This window comes from Mustelus asterias, unplaced genomic scaffold (genome assembly GCF_964213995.1).
Source record: "Mustelus asterias unplaced genomic scaffold, sMusAst1.hap1.1 HAP1_SCAFFOLD_1190, whole genome shotgun sequence".
Classification (NCBI taxonomy): domain Eukaryota; kingdom Metazoa; phylum Chordata; class Chondrichthyes; order Carcharhiniformes; family Triakidae; genus Mustelus; species Mustelus asterias.
The window spans coordinates 28,386-47,416 of NW_027591135.1; the positions used below are offsets into that span (position 1 = coordinate 28,386).

Below are 19,031 nucleotides of genomic sequence, written 5' to 3' on the forward strand. Positions count from 1 at the left end.
AGAACCGAGATGAGGAGGAATTTCTTCAGCCAGAGAGTGGTGAATCTGTGGAACTCTTTGCCACCGAAGGCTGTGGAGGCCAGGGGTCATTGAGTATCTTTAAAGACAGAGATAGATAGGTTCTTGATTGGTATGGGGATCAAAGGTTACGGGCAAAGGGCTGGCGAATGGGGTTGCGATATCAGCCATGATTGAATGGTGGTGCAGACTGTCTAATTCTGCTCCTGTACCTTCTGGTTTTATTTTCCTAACTTCTTTCTTTCTGCACTTGTAGGATGTGTCGTGTCTGAACAGGGATCCTTCCAAAGTTATCATCGTGGACTGTAAAAAGGAAGCTTTCAGCCTCCAGCCCTTCAATGGTATTGCACTAAAGAAATGGGATGGAAATTCTGATGACCGAACCCTGTATGAACTTGCGGCATTCCTGAAAAGTAAGTTCCCGTTTGCCAGCTGGTAGGTAGGCGGGCAATGTGTTTTGTTCCACAGATTCTCACCAGCGAGCTTCCCTCGAAGGTTGCTGGGGCACTCGGTCACGTTGGCTGGATGGGGTTGGGTCATTTTCTCATTTTGGAGCCTGAACTTAAACCGCGCGCTCCATCTCCCCTTCCTTTCACCCTCCCCCTCCCAAATTTCTCTAGTTGAATAAACACAACCTCTTCAAGTTTGCATAACAAATACTGCAACTGGTACCTTAACAGTTAATCATCGGAAAGCTGCAAGGAGGCATATGTGCCCAGGACCTTTGGGTCAATTATGACAATCTGGTTCTTTGGCCTTTGTGTTATATTAATGTATTTTTTTCCTCCCCTTTTCACTATTGATGTAGATTAACTCATTCACCTCGCACTGCCATTGTAATGCCACTCACTATAGATCATGTCTCTGCAGGCAGCTGCAGTGGTGCCATCTGGCATCTCTCTTGGACCAGGGTCCACAGTGGGAACAATGCCAAATGGCTCCTTTAGTGATGAACGAGTTAAATATTTGTTGTTCCTTTGAATGGGCCAGAGTAAGAAGGTCACGGAGGCTAAAGAGAAGCTGTGACACTGAAGGTTTGAAGAGGATCCGGTGTGTGTTTAAGTTTGCATTGTGCTGGGCTAAATTATGTGGGTCTGTATTCGCATTAAATTTAACATCAGGGAGCCAGAGCGAGAGACCCGTGTGCCTCTCCCTATCAAAATATCGCCTTCGGTGGGAAGAGGACCATCGGAGAAACAACCCCATAATGCGAATTAGCCGGTGGTCTTTGTGTGTGGAAAAACCCAGCACAAGCAGCCTTTCAGAAGGTGCTTCTCACTGGAAGGGTCAGAACCAAATAGGCACTAGTGCTTCTCTGCTGTGCAGACCTATGGGGCGGCTGGAGGATGCCTGTGGGCAGACGAACCTCTCCGATGAGTGATTTGGGCCGCAGTGTGCTTTCCCAGTCATTGAAATATTTGACATCAGCAGGCCCCCAGCCTGACGGGTAAAGCACATCATTGCTTTGAGATTGTGCTCACCATGTGTGTGCAATGCCCCTTTCCCTCTTGTTGCTGAGTCTGCTTTGTGATGGGGAGAGGGCCTGATTGCTACAATGTGAATGAGACGTTCTGTCTAGGGGAAAAGTTAATGGGACAGGAGAGGCTGTGGAGGCGAAGCCATGTACTGTCTTCAGCAGTGACAAGATGAGTTTGCGCGTACAAGGGCTGGCTTGAAAATGTAGTGCCTTTATTTGGATTGAGAAACTGAGTAGAAACCAAAATTAATCACTTTCTGACGGGGAGATCGATGGATTTACAGAATGCAAAACCCACATCACTTAATGAGGCTCCCAGCAACTAAGCAGATACGCTCAGTCTCACGTGTTAGTAAATTGGAAGAGATCTGATTCTTGCTTCATTAACTTAGAGCACTTGCGCTCGCGCTCACAGGCTCACGGGCACAGGCACGCCCTCACAGGCTCGCCCTCACAGGTTCGCCCTCACAGGCCCGCGGGCACAGGCTCACGCACACAGGCTCGCCCTCACAGGCTCGCCCTCACAGGCTCGCCCTCACAGGCTCGCCCTCACAGGCTCGCCCTCACAGGCTCGCCCTCACAGGCTCGCCCTCACAGGCTCGCCCTCACAGGCTCGCCCTCACAGGCTCGCCCTCACAGGCTCGCCCTCACAGGCTCGCCCTCACAGGCTCGCCCTCACAGGCTCGCCCTCACAGGCTCGCCCTCACAGGCTCGCCCTCACAGGCCTGCGGGCACAGGCTCGCCCTCACAGGCCCGCGGGCACAGGCCCGCCCTCACAGGCTCGCCCTCACGGGCTCGCGCCCGCGGGCACAGGCTCGCGCTCACGGGCACAGGCTCGCGCTCACAGGCTCGCCCTCACAGGCTCGCGGGCACAGGCCTGCCCTCACAGGCCCGCGCTCACAGGCTTGCGCTCACAGGCTCGCCCTCACAGGCTCGCCCTCACAGGCTCGCGCTCACAGGCCCGCGGGCACAGGCTCGCGCTCACAGGCTCACGGGCACAGGCTCGCCCTCACAGGGTCGCCCTCACAGGCTCGCCCTCACAGGCCCGCGGTCACAGGCCCGCGCTCACAGGCCCGCGCTCACAGGCTCGCGCTCACAGGCCCGCGCTCACAGGCTCGCGCTCACAGGCTCGCGCTCACAGGCTCGCGCTCACAGGCTCGCCCTCACAGGCTCGCCCTCACAGGCTCGCCCTCACAGGCTCGCCCTCACAGGCTCGCCCTCACAGGCTCGCCCTCACAGGCCCGCCCTCACAGGCTCGCCCTCACAGGCTCGCCCTCACAGGCCCGCCCTCACAGGCTCGCAGGCACAGGCTCGCCCTCACAGGCTCGCCCTCTCAGGCTCGCCCTCTCAGGCTCGCCCTCACAGGCTCGCCCTCACAGGCTCGCACACAGAGGCTCGCCCTCACAGGCCCGCCCTCACAGGCCCGCCCTCACAGGCCCGCCCTCACAGGCTCGCCCTCACAGGCTCGCCCTCACAGGCCCGCGGGCACAGGCTCGCCCTCACAGGCCCGCGGGCACAAGCTCGCCCTCGCGGGCACAGGCTCGCCCTCACAGGCTCGCCCTCACAGGCTCGCGGGCACAGGCTCAGGCACGAACATGCCTTCTCTCCCACACAGACGCTCGCTGTCTTGCGCGATCTGACACTCGCTGTCTCGCGCGCGCACGCTCGCTCTCCCGTGCGCGCCATCCACGCGCGCCGCTCGCTCGCTCTCTTGCGTGCACGCACGCACTCTCGCGCGCACGCACGCACTCTCGCGCGCACGCACGCGTTCGCTCTCTCCCTCTCTCACGCACACACTCTTGCACCCACGCTGTTGCACACACAAACACTCACCACCCCCACCCTGAGTAGCTTCATTACTGATCGTGCCTGTGTTCAGGTAAAATTTGAAAAGAATGTGGCAGCAAGGATGGAAATGAATTGCAGTTACATAAGAACATAAGAAATAGGAGCAGGAGTAGGCCATCTAGCCCCTCGAGCCTGCCCCGCCATTCAATAAGATCATGGCTGATCTGATAGTGGTTTAGTTCCACTTACCCGCCCGCTCCCCATAACCCTTAATTCCCTTATCGATCAGAAATCTATCTACCTGTGACTTAAACATATTTAACGAGGTAGCCTCCACTGCTTCAATGGGCAGAGAATTCCAGAGATTCACTACCCTTTGAGAGAAGAAGTTCCTCCTCAACTCTGTCCTAAACTGACTCCCCCTTATTTTGAGGCTGTGTCCTCTCGTTCTTGTTTCCTTTCTAAGTGGAAAGAATCTCTCTGCCTCTACCCTGTCTAGCCCCTTCATTATCTTATATGTCTCTATAAGATCTCCCCTCAGCCTTCTAAACTCCAACGAGTACAGGCCCAATCTACTCCATCTCTCCTCATAAGCTAACCCCCTCATCTCCGGAATCAACCTGGTGAACCTTCTCTGTACTCCCTCCAAGGCCAATACATCCTTCCGCAAATAAGGGACCAAAATTGTACACAGTACTCCAGTTGCGACCTCACCGGTACCTTGTACAATTGCAGCAAGACCTCCCTGCTTTTATACTCTATCCCCTTCGTGATAAAGGCCAACATTCCATTTGCCGCCTTGATCACCTGCTGCACCTGCAGACTGAGTTTTTGCGATTCATGCACAAGGACCCCCAGGTCCCTCTGCACAGTAGCATGTTGTAATTTTTCACCATTTAAATAATAGTCCATTTTACTATTATTCCTTCCAAAGTGTATAATCTCACACTTGTCAACGTTATACTCCATCTGCCAGATCCTCGCCCACTCACTTAGCCTGTCCAAATCTCTCTGCAGACTTTCCGCATCCTCCACGTAATTCGCTTTCCCACTCATCTTTGTATCATCCGCAAACTTTGTTACCCTACACTCGGTCCCCTCCTCCAGATCGTCTATGTATATGGTAAACAGTTGAGGCCCCAGCACCGACCCCTGTGGCACGCCACTAGTCACCAACTGCCAACCAGAAAAGCACCCATTTATTCCAACTCTCTGCTTCCTGTTAGATAGCCAATCCTCAATCCACGCTAACACTTTACCCCCAACTCAGTGTACCCTAATCTTCTGCAGCAACCTTTTGTGAGGCACCTTATCGAACGCCTTCTGGAAATCCAAAAACACCACATCCACCGGTTCCCCTCTCTCAACTGCACTCGTTACATATTCATAAAAATCCAGTAAATTCGTCAAACACGACTTTCCCTTCATGAATCCATGCTGCATCTGCTTGATCGTTAGTTCTGGTGATGCAGGATGTTTGGAACCCAGAATCAGAGGGCCAAGAGTGGGACAAGTGCGGATTTTGTTACCCACTCTGCCGTTCTCCAAACCTCAGCCTGTAAGCTAGTGTCGTACGGCAGAGCAAATTGGCTAGCCGCTCTCACATTGCCTCTTGGCCTTCAAATCAATAGCATATTGACTGAGATCTGGAAGAAAGCCTCAAAGCTAGAACCTCTCTACTCTGTGCTGCTTAGCACCTCGGGTGGACTGAGTTCCCACTGGAATACTTTCCTGAAGTAACGGAGGTGTAAGTGTCGCTTCAATCTTATTTAATTACTGGGAGAGTCATTTAAAATTTCACTCTGACACTGTCAGCGATCTCGACCATGTTACTTGGATGGCAAACTTGTCGGTCGATGGGTGTGATCTTGATGCAGCTTCCAGACAGTAAGGTGTCTTGCTGTTACTGTACAGACAAGTGTGCCAGTGAATATTGGCCACAGTAACATTCCAGGGGTAAGTGACAGGTTCATCTGTTTCAGATGGTCTTGGTTGAGGGATAAATGTTGGCCAAGATGGTGGGAAAACTCTTCCCCCTTCAAGCCTTGGAATCTTTTACAACCTTCTGAGCAGCAGGCAGAATGTGCCTCAATTTAAGAAGGCGTCTGGAAGATGATAATCCTCAGTACTGGAAGATAATGCCGCACCCCCTCAGTACTGGAAGATAATGCCGCACCCCCTCAGTACTGGAAGATAATGCTACACTCCCTCAGTACTGGAAAATAATGCTACACTCCCTCAGTACTGGAAGATAATGCTACACTCCCTCAGTACTGGAAGATAATGCTACACTCCCTCAGTACTGGAAGATAATGCTACACTCCCTCAGTACTGGAAAATAATGCTACACTTCCTCAGTACTGGAAGATAATGCCGCACCCCGTCAGTACTGGAAGATAATGCCGCACTCCCTCAGTACTGGAAGATAATGCTGCACTCCCTCAGTACTGGAAGATAATGCTACACTCCCTCAGTACTGGAAGATAATGCTACACTCCCTCAGTACTGGAAGATAATGCTACACTCCCTCAGTACTGGAAGATAATGCTACACTCCCTCAGTACTGGAAAATAATGCTACACTTCCTCAGTACTGGAAGATAATGCCGCACCCCGTCAGTACTGGAAGATAATGCCGCACTCCCTCAGTACTGGAAGATAATGCTGCACCCCCTCAGTACTGGAAGATAATGCCGCACCCCCTCAGTACTGGAAGATAATGCCGCACCCCCTCAGTACTGGAGGATAATGCTACACTCCCTCAGTACTGGAAAATAATGCTACACTCCCTCAGTACTGGAAGATAATGCTACACTCCCTCAGTACTGGAAGATAATGCTACACTCCCTCAGTACTGGAAGATAATGCTACACTCCCTCAGTACTGGAAAATAATGCTACACTTCCTCAGTACTGGAAGATAATGCCGCACCCCGTCAGTACTGGAAGATAATGCCGCACTCCCTCAGTACTGGAAGATAATGCTGCACTCCCTCAGTACTGGAAGATAATGCCGCACTCCCTCAGTACTGGAAGATAATGCTGCACTCCCTCAGTACTGGAAGATAATGCTGCACTCCCTCAGTACTGGAAGATAATGCCGCACTCCGTCAGTACTGGAAGATAATGCCGCACTCCCTCAGTACTGGAAGATAATGCCACACTCCCTCAGTACGGGAAGATAATGCCGCACTCCGTCAGTACTGGAAGATAATGCCGCACTCCCTCAGTACTGGAAGATAATGCCGCACTCCCTCAGTACTGGAGGATAATGCTGCACTCCCTCAGTACTGGAAGATAATGCCGCACTCCCTCAGTACTGGAAGATAATGCCGCACTCCCTCAGTACTGGAAGATAATGCCGCACTCCCTCAGTACTGGAGGATAATGCCGCACTCCCTCAGTACTGCACTGAAGTTGCAACCAGATTTTCTGCTGCAGCACAGGATTGTGGTTTGAATTTGATATCTGATTCCGAGAGGTTGTGAGTTGGAGGTTAAACTAAGGTGTGAAATGTAACACTGAGCTAGGTGGGTCAGAGGATTCTGGGTTCACTTTCCCCACCTGTGCTGTTGTTCCTATGGCTAAAGAGATCAAGCGATACTGGGGGAAGGCAGGATCAGGATACTGAATTTGATGATCAGCCATGAAAGGTAGGTCGTGCCTCACAAACCTTTTATTGAGTTCTTTGATCAGGTGTAATAAGGCGGCACGGTAGCACAGTGGTTAGCACTGCTGCTTCACAGCTCCAGGGTCCTGGGTTCGATTCCCGGCTCGGGTCACTGTCTGTGTGGAGTTTGCACATTCTCCTCGTGTCTGCGTGGGTTTCCTCCGGGTGCTCCGGTTTCCTCCCACAGTCCAAAGATGTGCAGGTTAGGTTGATTGGCCAGGTTAAAAATTGCCCCTTAGAGTCCTGAGATGCGTAGGTTAGAGGGATTAGTGGGTAAAAATATGTGGGGGTAGGGCCTGGGTGGGATTGTGGTCGGTGCAGACTCGATGGGCCGAATGGCCTCCTTCTGCACTGTAGGGTTTCTATGATTCTATGATTTCTATGACCACAGAGGTGGATGAGGGTAAAGCAGTTGATGTGGTGTATATAGATTTCAGTAAAGCGTTTGATAAGGTTCCCCACGGTAGGCTATTGCAGAAAATACGGAGGCATGGGATTGAGGGAGTTTTTGCGGTTTGGATCAGAAATTGGCTCGCTGTAAGAAGACAGAGGGTGGTGGTTGATGGGAAATGATCATCCTGGAGTTCAGTTACGAGTGGTGTACCGCAAGGATGTGTTTTGGGGCCACTGCTGTTTGTCATTTTTATAGATGACCTGGATGAGGGCATAGAGGATGGGTTAGTAAATTTGCGGATGATACTAAAGTCGGTGGAGTTGTGGACAGTACAGAAGGATGTTGCAGGTTACAGAGGGACATAGATAAGCTGCAGAGCTGGGCTGAGAGGTGGCAAATGGAGTTTAATGCGGAAAAGTGTGAGGTGATTCACTTTGGAAGGAGTAACAGGAATACAGAGTACTGGGCTAATGGTAAGATACTTGGTACAACAAGAACAAAGAACAATACAGCACAGGAACAGGCCCTTCGGCCCTCCAAGCCCACGCCGCTCCCTGGTCCAAACTAGACCATTCTTTTGTATCCCTCCATTCCCACTCCGTTCATATGGCTGTCTAGATAAGTCTTAAACGTTCCCAGTGTGTCCGCCTCCACCACCTTGCCTGGCAGCGCATTCCAGGCCCCCACCACCCTCTGTGTAAAATATGTCCGTCTGATATCTGTGTTAAACCTTCACCTTGAACCTATGACCCCTCGTGAACGTCACCACCGACCTGGGGAAAAGCTTCCCACCGTTCACCCTATCTATGCCTTTCATAATTTTATACACCTCTATTAAGTCTCCCCTCATCCTCCGTCTTTCCAGGGAGAACAACCCCAGTTTACCCAATCTCTCCTCATAACTAAGCCCCTCCATACCAGGTAACATCCTGGTAAACCTCCTCTGTACTCTCTCCAAAGCCTCCACGTCCTGGTAGTGTGGCGACCAGAACTGGACGCAGTATTCCAAATGCGGCCGAACCAATGTTCTATACATCTGCAACATCAGACCCCAACTTTTATACTCTATGCCCCGTCCTATAAAGGCAAGCATGCCATATGCCTTCTTCACCACCTTCTCCACCTGTGACGTCACTTTCAAGGATCTGTGGACTTGCACACCCAGGTCCCTCTGCGTATCTACACCCTTTATGGTTCTGCCATTTATCGTATAGCTCCTCCCTACATTATTTCTACCAAAATGCATCACTTCGCATTTATCAGGATTGAACTCCATCTGCCATTTCTTTGCCCAAATTTCCAGCCTATCTATATCCTTCTGTAGCTTCTGACAATGCTCCTCACTATCTGCAAGTCCTGCCAATTTTGTGTCGTCCGCAAACTTACTGATCACCCCAGTTACACCTTCTTCCAGATCATTTATATAAATCACAAACAGCAGAGGTCCCAATACAGAGCCCTGCGGAACACCACTAGTCACAGGCCTCCAGCCGGAAAAAGACCCTTCCACTACCACCCTCTGTCTTCTGTGACCAAGCCAGTTCTCCACCCATCTAGCCACCTCCCCCTTTATCCCATGAGATCCAACCTTTTTCACCAGCCTACCATGAGGGATTTTGTCAAACACTTTACTAAAGTCCATATAGACGACATCCACGGCCCTTCCCTCGTCAACCATTTTGGTCACTTCTTCAAAAACCTCCACCAGGTTAGTGACGCATGACCTCCTTCTCACAAAACCATGCTGACTATCGTTAATGAGTTTATTCCTTTCTAAATGCGCATACATCCTATCTCTAAGAATCTTCTCCAACAACTTCCCCACCACGGACGTCAAGCTCACCGGCCTATAATTACCCGGGTTATCCTTCCTACCCTTCTTAAATAACGGGACCACATTAGCTATCCTCCAATCCTCTGGGACCTCACCTGCGTCCAGTGACGAGACAAAGATTTGCGTCAGAGGCCCAACGATTTCACCTCTCGTCTCCCTGAGCAGCCTTGGATAGATTCCATCAGGCCCTGGGGATTTGTCAGTCTTTAAATTCTCTAACAAACCTAACACTTCCTCCTTTGTAATGGAGATTTTCTCCAACGGTTCAACACTCCCCTCCGAGGCACTCCCAGTCAACACATCCCTCTCCTTTGTGAATACCGACGCAAAGTATTCATTTAGGATCTCCCCTACTTCTTTGGGCTCCAAGCATAATTCCCCACTTTTGTCCCTGAGAGGTCCGATTTTTTCCCTGACAACCCTTTTGTTCCTAACGTATGAATAAAATGCCTTGGGATTCTCCACATCATGACTCCCATGTAGTGTGGATGAACAGAGAGATCTCGGTGTCCATGTGCATAGATCCCTGAAAGTTAGCACCCAGATTGATAGGGTTGTTAAGAAGGCATACGGTGTGTTAGCTTTTATTGGGAGAAGGATTGAGTTTCGGAGCCATGAGGTCATGTTGCAGCTGTACAAAACTCTGGTGCGGCTGCACTTGGAGTATTGTGTACAGTTCTGGTTGCCGCATTATAGGAAGGATGTGGAAGCATTGGAAAGGGTGCAGAGGAGATTTACCAGGATGTTGCCTGGTATGGTGGGAAGGTCTTATGAGGAAAGGCTGAGGGACTTGAGGCTGTTTTCGTTAGAGAGAAGAAGGTTAAGAGGTGACTTAATAGAGGCATACAAGATGATCAGAGGATTAGACAGGGTGGACAGTGAGAGCCATTTTCCTCGGATGGTGATAGCTAGCACGAGGGGACATAGCTTTAAATTGAGGGGTGATAGATATAGGACAGATGTCAGAGGTAGGTTCTTTACTCAGAGAGTAGTAAGGGCGTGGAATGCCCTGCCTGCAGCGGTAGTGGACTCGTCAACATTAAGGGCATTTAAATGGTCATTGGATAAACATATGGATGATATTGGAATAGTGTAGGTTAGATGGGCTTTAGATTGGTTTCACAGGTCGGCGCAACATCGAGCGCCGAAGGGCCTGTACTGCGCTGTAATGTTCTATGTTCTATGATCAAAATGACTGGCGGAGCAGGCTTGAAGGGCCGAATGGCCTCCTCCTGCTTTTAGTTTCTATGCTGTTACCGGGATCTTACAATTGGTCTGAATGCCACGAGAATGGGAAGCAGAAAACAAAATGGGTTAACTATCTCTGCCTCCCATGTAGTGTAAACACAGTAAGAAGTCTCACACCAGGTTAAAGTCCAACAGGAAAGCCACTAGCTTTCGTCTTCTTGGAGATCTTCTCTTATTTTATCTTCTTTGCTACCAAATAAACCTGTTGGACTTTAACCTGGTGCTGTGAGACTCCTTACTGTGTTTACCCCAGTCCAACGCCGGCATCTCCACATCATGACTCCCATGTCGTGTGCCAGTGTTGACACAGGATTGGACTGAGCCGCCCTCCTGAAGTAGCCTGTTAATGTCTTGGCTTAAGCTGGAAGGAAGGCTGCTTAGCTGGTCAGCACCTGTGGAGCCTTTACACCCCGAGACCGTGTACCAGGTGAAATAAAAACACATCTTCATTTGCAACTTTAATTGGCATTGGATAGATGATGCTTTTCTTTAAAGTTTCATGCAGGAAATATACATTATTGATGGTGGATTCCGCTCTCAGATGGATTAAGTTTGTATCTGATGTCCAATTTAAAGAAGTGGATTTAAAAAAAATACTTGTTTAAAGTAATCAACAGGGCAAATTTCCACAAAACTGAATGGGAACAGTAACACTCCCCCCCCCCCCCCAAAAAAAACCAGGCCCTTAGCGAGAGACTCAAACAAGATGCATGATGCAACATACCTTTTGAGGTATTCTGAAATCACAGACGTGACAAATTCTGATGGACTGCAGTCTGCCTTCAGTGTGCCAAGTCTTTTTGCAACAAGACACCTGGGTTGAGCACAAGGCGGCTGCAGGTTTTGTGCAAGAAATGGCTTCTGTGGAATGGAGACCGCTTTACCCAGAATTCATCGCAACAGAGAAATTGCCCTATCTCCGTGACTGAATGCTGGACAGTGGGAGAGGGAGGTCCCCAAACACCACTGCCTCACAGTGCCAAGGGCCTGGGTTTGATTCCCGGTTTGGATCACTGTCTGTGCGGAGTCTGCACGTTCTCCCCAGGTCTGCGTGGGTTTCCTCTGGGTGCTCCGGTTTCCTCTCAGTCCGAAAGGCGTGCTGGTTAGGTGCATTGGCCATGCTAAATTCTCCCTCAGTGTACCCGAACAGGCGCCGGAGTGTGGCGACGAGGGGATTTTCACAGTAACTTCATTGCAGTGTTAATGTAAGCCTACTTGTGACGAATAGATAAACTTTAACTTGTCTTTGGTGGTTTCAACATGCCAAAACATAACATTTTCTTTTAACCTTGTGACTGCCCTAATGCTGGTAAGTAGAGCTGAGAATCTGAGGCCATCCCTGCCCAAAGTGAGAGTCGCTGGAAATGAAGCAAGAATTTAGACTGCAAGGCTGTTATGTAAAGAGAGTTAATGTCTTGGGCAGGGCTTCTAAGCATTGTTGCAGATGATTATATACTGGTTGTAACCTTGGTTCTTTCTTCATGACTGAAATAAAAGGGCATCCGGTGCAGGTCCGGAAGGTGTCGTAACTCTGAAGTTTCATTTATCATTTTTCTGAAAATGCACATTTAACCTGTTTTCCGAAGTGTTCGGCACAGGTGGCATCCGGTTGTTTGTGGAGATCCCAAGATAGAGCAGGGCTCCAGCAACATTCCACCTTCAATGGAATGGCGATGGCCCTGTGGTATTATTGCTAAACTACTAATCCAGAAACTCAGCTAACATTCTGGGGTCCTGGGTTCGAATCCCGCCACGGCAGATGGTGCAATTTGAATTCAGTAAAAAAATATCTGGAATTAAGAATCTACTGATGACCATGAAACCATTGTCGATTGACGGAAAAAACCCGTCTGATTCACTAATGTCCCTTTAGGGAAGGAAATGTGCCATCCTTACCCGGTCTGGCCTACATGTGACTCCACAGTCACAGCAGTGTGGTTGACTCTTAAGTGCCCTCGGGCAACTGGGGATGGGCAATAATGCCAGCAGCGCCCATGTCCCGTGAATGAATTTTTTAAAAACCCAGATTATCTGGTCATTGTAGTATGTGGGATCTTGCTGTGTGCAAATTGAGTGCTTTGTCTGCCTGCACAACAGTAGTGACTATAGTCATATAGTACTTTAGGATGTATTGGCCACAAGGGTGCTATACAAATGCAAATTTGTTCTTACATTTCTTTTCTCCCACATTATTCCCCAGCTGTCTTTCTAGCTGGGTAAGCCTGTTCTCTCAGTTTGATGAATACAGAATTGAAACTGGCTGTAAGTTGACCAATGTCCTCGAGAGCAGTTGTCCCAACGTTCATGACAAGGAGAGAGATTCCAGGTGTTGTTCCAAGGAACCACTCCACTTTCTCCATTATCTGCAATAAGCTCATTCAGCACCTTCGTAGCAAACACAAACTGAACCCATTTTCTCCTCATCCCCTTCCAATAATGATCCTCCAGGCACTGACACACACGCTGGGGTATGGATCCATAACCAGTCTTTTACAACATGCTCAAGTCAGCATCCTTCACATTAGAACCATTGAGTACAAGAGTTGGCAAACCATGCTGCAGCTTGGTTAGGCTGCATTTGGAGCATTGCGTGCAGTTCTGGTCACCACATTACCAAAACGACATGGAAGCTTTGGAGAGAGTGTAAAGAAGTTGGTAGAAGCAGGCACTTTAGCAACATTTAAGAGGCACCTGGATGGGTACCTGAATAGGGAGGGAGTAGAGGGATACGGACACCAAGTAAGAGCAGTTTAGTTTGAGCATCATGATCAGCACAGGCTTGGAGGGCCGAAGGGCCCGTTCCTGTGCTGCACTTTGTTCTTTGTTCTAACCACACATGATCTGAATTAACCTGATCTGGGAGATTATTGCACCCAATCTGATTTAACCGCATCCGACATTCATATAACAGGGTCCATTGGATTGGGAGGCCTGATCTGGCTATTGTTTTCCACCTCACTGCGACCAATTGTGGTTCCCCTCTGATCAGACTGACTGTATGAACACAGGTCAAACTGGGACTTTGATAGACTCTGAGATATGCCATCCAAACTGTGTGTATTTACCCATAAAACCAACAGATAATGTCTTGGAGCCAGTTTTCCCAATCCTGTTTAGTTCCATAGTGGATTTCAAGCTGGCATTCTACAGCTAGTGTGACATTTCTGTGAAGTTTGAGTGATTGTGTCAGCCCTGCCTCACTTTCCTTTGTGCTTTGCATTGCAGCAATTGCGATGAGTGGGGTTGATGATATCCGGTCTGTACTGGAGAACTATGCTCTCGAAGATGATCCAATTGAAGCGTTTAAAAAGAGACAGGAGCTGTTAGCACAGGTAAGAATTCGAAAGTTGATGTCAGCATGTGAAGCGATCTCAGTGCTGTTCCACTGCAATAGTGAGCAAGTTCTTCTCTGTAATATTGTCAGTTTGCTACCTGGGCAATCGATGGTGCTCACTCACCTTTGTTGTTAATCATCTGTCACTCCAAACACATCATCTGTTTAGTCATCTCTTTGTGGCCCCGTGAGAATTCTCCCCGGTTGAGAGGTTATACAGCTATCAGTGTTGCTCTCAATTGTCGAGAGATACAGAGGAGTGCCCCTCGTGGACTTGGATGTTGATTTTCCTCTCCACGCATTGGATCAGTGTTCAATTTCTCTCCGATGCCTCTGCGGTTACCCTTATCATTACCTGGGTGTCCCCCGCTGTGCCTATTGGTGGCATTGTGATGTACCACAGGGTTGCTTTGAACAGATTTTCTTCATGGAATTACTGAATCCCTACATTGCAGAAAGAGGCCATTCAGCCCATCAAGCCTGCACCGACTACAATCCCACTCAGCCCCTATCCCCGTAACCCCATATATTTACTCTGCTAATCCCCCTGACACTTGGGGGCAATTCAGCATGGCCAGCCAACCTAACCTACACATCTTTGGAGTGTGGGAGGAAACCGGAGGAAACCCATGCAGACTCCGCACAGACAGTCACCCGAGGCCGGAATTGAACCCGGGTCCCTGGCGCTGTGAGGCAGCTGTGCTAACCACCGTGCCACCCATTCATCCCCACTGGAAGTTCATAGAGGCTCATTATCCTCATGGAGGTAATCTGTATTTGAGCTCAGCTGATTGACCACGGAAGTATCACAGTCAAACTCGAGCCAATTTTCCCACACCCACCCGCATGCGCGCACACACACACACGCCAACTACAATCAAAGGCTGTTGGATAGTGATCAGAAGCTGTAACCGCATACCCCTTTCTTACCTCGGGATAGTGAAGTCATTTGTATCGTCCCTGCGTCCACCCAACTGAGATTAACTGATTTAACAATGAGCAGAGACTGAAACTGGGGCCTCCCTTGTCACTCCGCTATCGCTGGAAGAAATCATTCAACCATTCTTTGGCTTTTAAATGCCTGATTCCTAAGATAGACTTTACCTCTTAAAGTATTCATTCTAATCTTGGAAGCAAGCATCCACACTATTTAAGCCAGACAACAGTTTTGAAGGTACTGTTTAATAGCGGCAAAAGTCAGTTTTTTTGAGAAAATGAGCTTTAAGAAAAAGGTTTTGGGTTGTACCAGTGTCAGCTTCTACATGTTATCTTTTAAAAACCTTTGCATTTGGCACGCATTTCCGACAGCAGACATTAACTCAAAATGAACTTCCTATCCTTTGCCCCATGTAAGTTTAAGTTTATTTATTAATGTCACTACATTAACACTGCAATGAAGTTACTGTGAAAATCCCCTCGTCGCCACACTCCGGCGCCTGTTCGGGTACACCGAGGGAGAATTTAGCACGGCCAATGCACCCTAACCAGCACGTCTTTCGGACTGTGGGAGGAAACCGGAGCACCCGGAGGAAACCCACGCAGACACGGGGAGAACGTGCAAACTCCACACAGACAGTGACCCAAGCCAGGAATCAAACCCAGGTCCCTGGCGCTGTGAGGCAGCAGTGCTAACCACTGTGCCACCCCAAAAGTGTCAAAGGTTACCAATGCACAAAAAAAATAGTTTCCAAGTTGCTATGAAATAGCCAAACTACTAATACCACATAAATTTTTACATTTTAATCAAATATTTAACTTTTAATTGGCTTTAATTACTGTAAATTATATGTAAAATAACCACTAATATTTTGTAAAGTATCTTAACACATTTGCAAATAGTACAGTTTGAGTAGATGCCTTTATTTGAAATGATGCAGTAGTTTGGCTATTCAATAGGTTCTTGTCAATAGTTTGTTCATGTGTAATCTGCTACACTTGCATTCTGCAAATAATACGTAAATGAGTGCCTTAAATTCATTTTGATCATTGTAAACATATGCTTTTATTTGTTGCAATAATGTGTTGCCTGGATGCCTTGTCAAAACCACTAAATTAACCATTACAAAATTTACACATGACTGATTCCAACTTTGGTGTGGTTGGCAGCTCTCTTTTTCAACTAAAACACACACACATATTCATTCTGCTCCTTGGATGGGTGTCAACCATGGCTCAGTGCATTAAACACTCCCTTTTGAGTCAGTAATCTAAAGAGCAGGCGGCACAGTGGTTAGTGCTGCTCACTCACCGCCAGGGACCCGGGTTCAATTCCGGTCTTGGGTCACTGTGTGCGGAGTCTGCACGTTCTCCCCGTGTCTGCGTGGGTTTCCTCCAGGTGCTCCAGCTTCCTCCCACACTCCAAAGATGTGCAGGTTAGGTGGATTGGCCACGCTAAATTGCCCCTTAGATGTGTAGGGAAAGGGTTTAGTGCTGCAAATACGTGGGGTTATGGGAAAAGGGGCCTGGGTAAGATCCTCTGTCAGAGTGTCAGTGCAGACTTGATGGGCTGAATGGCCTCCTCCTGCATTGTAGGGATTCTATTATTCTATAGTAGGGATTCTATGAGCACATAATCCAGGCTGGCACTCGAATGAAGGAGTGCTGCTCTGTCAAAAGATGCTGTCCATGGTATTTTAAACCAAGACCTTGTCTGTTCTCTCTGGTGGACATAAAAGATGCTATTGCATGATTGGAGGAAGAGCGGGAGACTTCTTTCTCTCTGTCCTGGTCAATATCATGCCCTCAGGCCCCCGCCTCTTGCTCCCCCTGGCTCCCCGCTTTAATATACTCAAAACCTAACTTTTTGGCCACACAATTGTCACCTGTGTTGAAACCTCTTTACATTGCTGAAGATTTAAATTTTGTTCAGTGCTCTTGTGAAGTGCTTCAGGACATATTGCTTTCTTGAAAGCACCATATAGAAGTACAAGGTATCTCTCGGCCTGCTTTTTCTCATAAAAGTCTGTCTGAAACGTTTTGAGCAGAGTTAGTCGAGTTATATCGCTTCAAAAGACGGTACTAACCTCTACTTCTGGTTTCCCTTTCCCAACCCCAGGAAGAACAGCAGCGAATAACTGACCGATCACAGCAGAAATCCTCTGGCCTCTCCCTCGGATCCCTGACGAGCAAACTATGGCAGCGGTCCAAACCGCAGTAACACAAGAATGACTTCCAGTCCCACCCTCCTGCGCTGTTATAGAGCGACCTAAAGAAGTCTGGCCCATCGCCCCGGGCTGGAGCGAACATTGGCGTCTTCACCCTGAGGTTGTGCATACAGTGAAAGCAGCCACCGGACAGAGTCCAGTTAAATTCCGTACTATGTTATCCTTTTGGCTGGCAGGGTTAGATTTGGAAGACAACACCAAAATGGAGTACCGGTCATTATATCCCATTGCAAGTCCTGATATTGGCTGCCATTTTAGGTGTACTGACATGACTTGAATGCCAAGGAAAGTCACGTTTGATCCGCCGTCATTAGCTTGTCATATGTTCTAGTTAATTGGAGGAATAGCTTTTTTTTAAACTCCCTTTTTTTCTACAACCGGCAGTTAAATTGTGGCTACACTGGGGTAGGGAGGGGATCCAATTGTCTTATCATTGTGACTGTCAACAGTACTAAATGTACCAACTATTAAATCTGCACACAGATTCTGAGAGAGTGCCTGCGGAGTTGGTGTCCACCAAAATGTGGTTTTCCTTGTACGATCAGTACAACTTCACACCGGTAACATTCTGTAAATGATGTGCATACGAAACAGAATGTAGTTCAGTGAGGTGTTGAATAAAATTATGAAGGCGTACAGCAAGAAGCTGGAAATGCCACATGAACCTTGTGAAAATCAGCACTGTCTTGTGGAACTTGTGCCTTGTTTGTAACTGTCCCAGTCATGCTGTGTTTAACATTGTTATCGCGGTGCCTACACTTATTGACACTGAGCCATGGGTCCATACGCTTTGCATACGGTGCATGGGCTATTCAAACTTATTCATGAATTTTCAAAGACATAAACTTAAGAGGTGTCCTAATTTCTTGGGATCCCTTGCAAATCTGCTTATTATTTAAATCCTTTCCTCCTCCCCTATTCCGGTTTGCCAGTATTATACATTCTAATGCCCGGTGAGGCGATCAGACAAGTGTCCCTTATGTTTCTGAAGGCATTGTCCACATGGGGAGGTGATGGCTTTGGAGGTATTATCGCTAGACTATTAATCCAGAAACTCAGCTAATGTTTGGGGACATAGACATAGAGACATAGAAAATAGGTGCAGGAGGAGGCCATTCGGCCCTTAGAGCCTGCTCATCATACAATATGATCATGGCTGATCATGCGCTTTCAGTATCCCACTCCCTACTTTCTCTCTATAGCCCTTGATCTCTTTAGCTGCAAGGGCCACGTCCAGCTCCCTCTTGAACACATCTAACCAACTGGCCCCAACAGCTTTCTGTGGTAGAGAATTCCACAGGTTCACAACTCTCTGAGTGAAGAAGTTCTTCCTCATCTCAGTCCTGAATGGCTTACCCCTTATTCTTAGACTGTGGCCCCTAGTTCTGGACTTCCCCAACATCAGGAACATTCTTCCCTCATCTAATCTAGCCTGTCCAGTCCCATCAGGATTTTATATGTTTCTATGAGATCCCCTCTCATTCTTCTAAATTCCAGTGTGTACAAGCCCAGTTGATTCTGTCTCTTCATATGTCAGTCCTGCCATTCCAGGAATTAGTCTGGTGAACCTTTGCTGGACTCCCACAATAGCAAGAATGTCCTTCCTCAGATTAGGAGACCAAAACTGCGCACAATTCTCAAAGTGTGGCCTCACCAAGGCCCAGTATAACTACAGCAAGACATCCCTGTTCCTATATTCAAATCCTCTTGCTATGAGGGCCAGCATGCCATTAGCTTTCCTCACCGCCTGCTGTACCTGCACGCCAACCTTCTGCGACTGTTCCACCATGACACCCAGGTCACGTTACCATTCAGATAGTAATCTTTCTTCCTGTTTTTGCCTCCAAAGTGGATAACCTCACATTTATCCACATTATGTTGCATTTACCAAGTATTTGCCCACTCAGCCAGCCTGTCTAAGTCACTCTGCAGCCTCTTAGCATCCTCCTCACAGCACACACTGCCACCCAATTCAGTGTCATCTGCAAACGTGGCGATATTGCATTCAATTTCTTCATCTAAATCATTAATGTATTATGAGCCCAGGTATATTGGAGGCGGGTTCGAATCCCACCACGGCAGATGGTGGCACTTGAATCAGTAAAA

General features: G+C 48.4%; 1 protein-coding gene across 1 annotated transcript; it reads left to right on the forward strand.

Moving 5' to 3' along the window:
* Nucleotides 1-274: 274 nt before the first annotated feature.
* Nucleotides 275-17,603, forward strand: LOC144488001 (mitochondrial import inner membrane translocase subunit TIM50-like; the record flags this gene model as incomplete). Its single annotated transcript, XM_078206019.1, has 3 exons — nt 275-431; nt 13,653-13,759; nt 16,817-17,603. Coding segments are annotated over 3 exons (366 nt in total), but the record flags the coding sequence as incomplete, so codon positions are not given.
* Between the last annotated feature and the right edge of the window lie 1,428 nt (nt 17,604-19,031).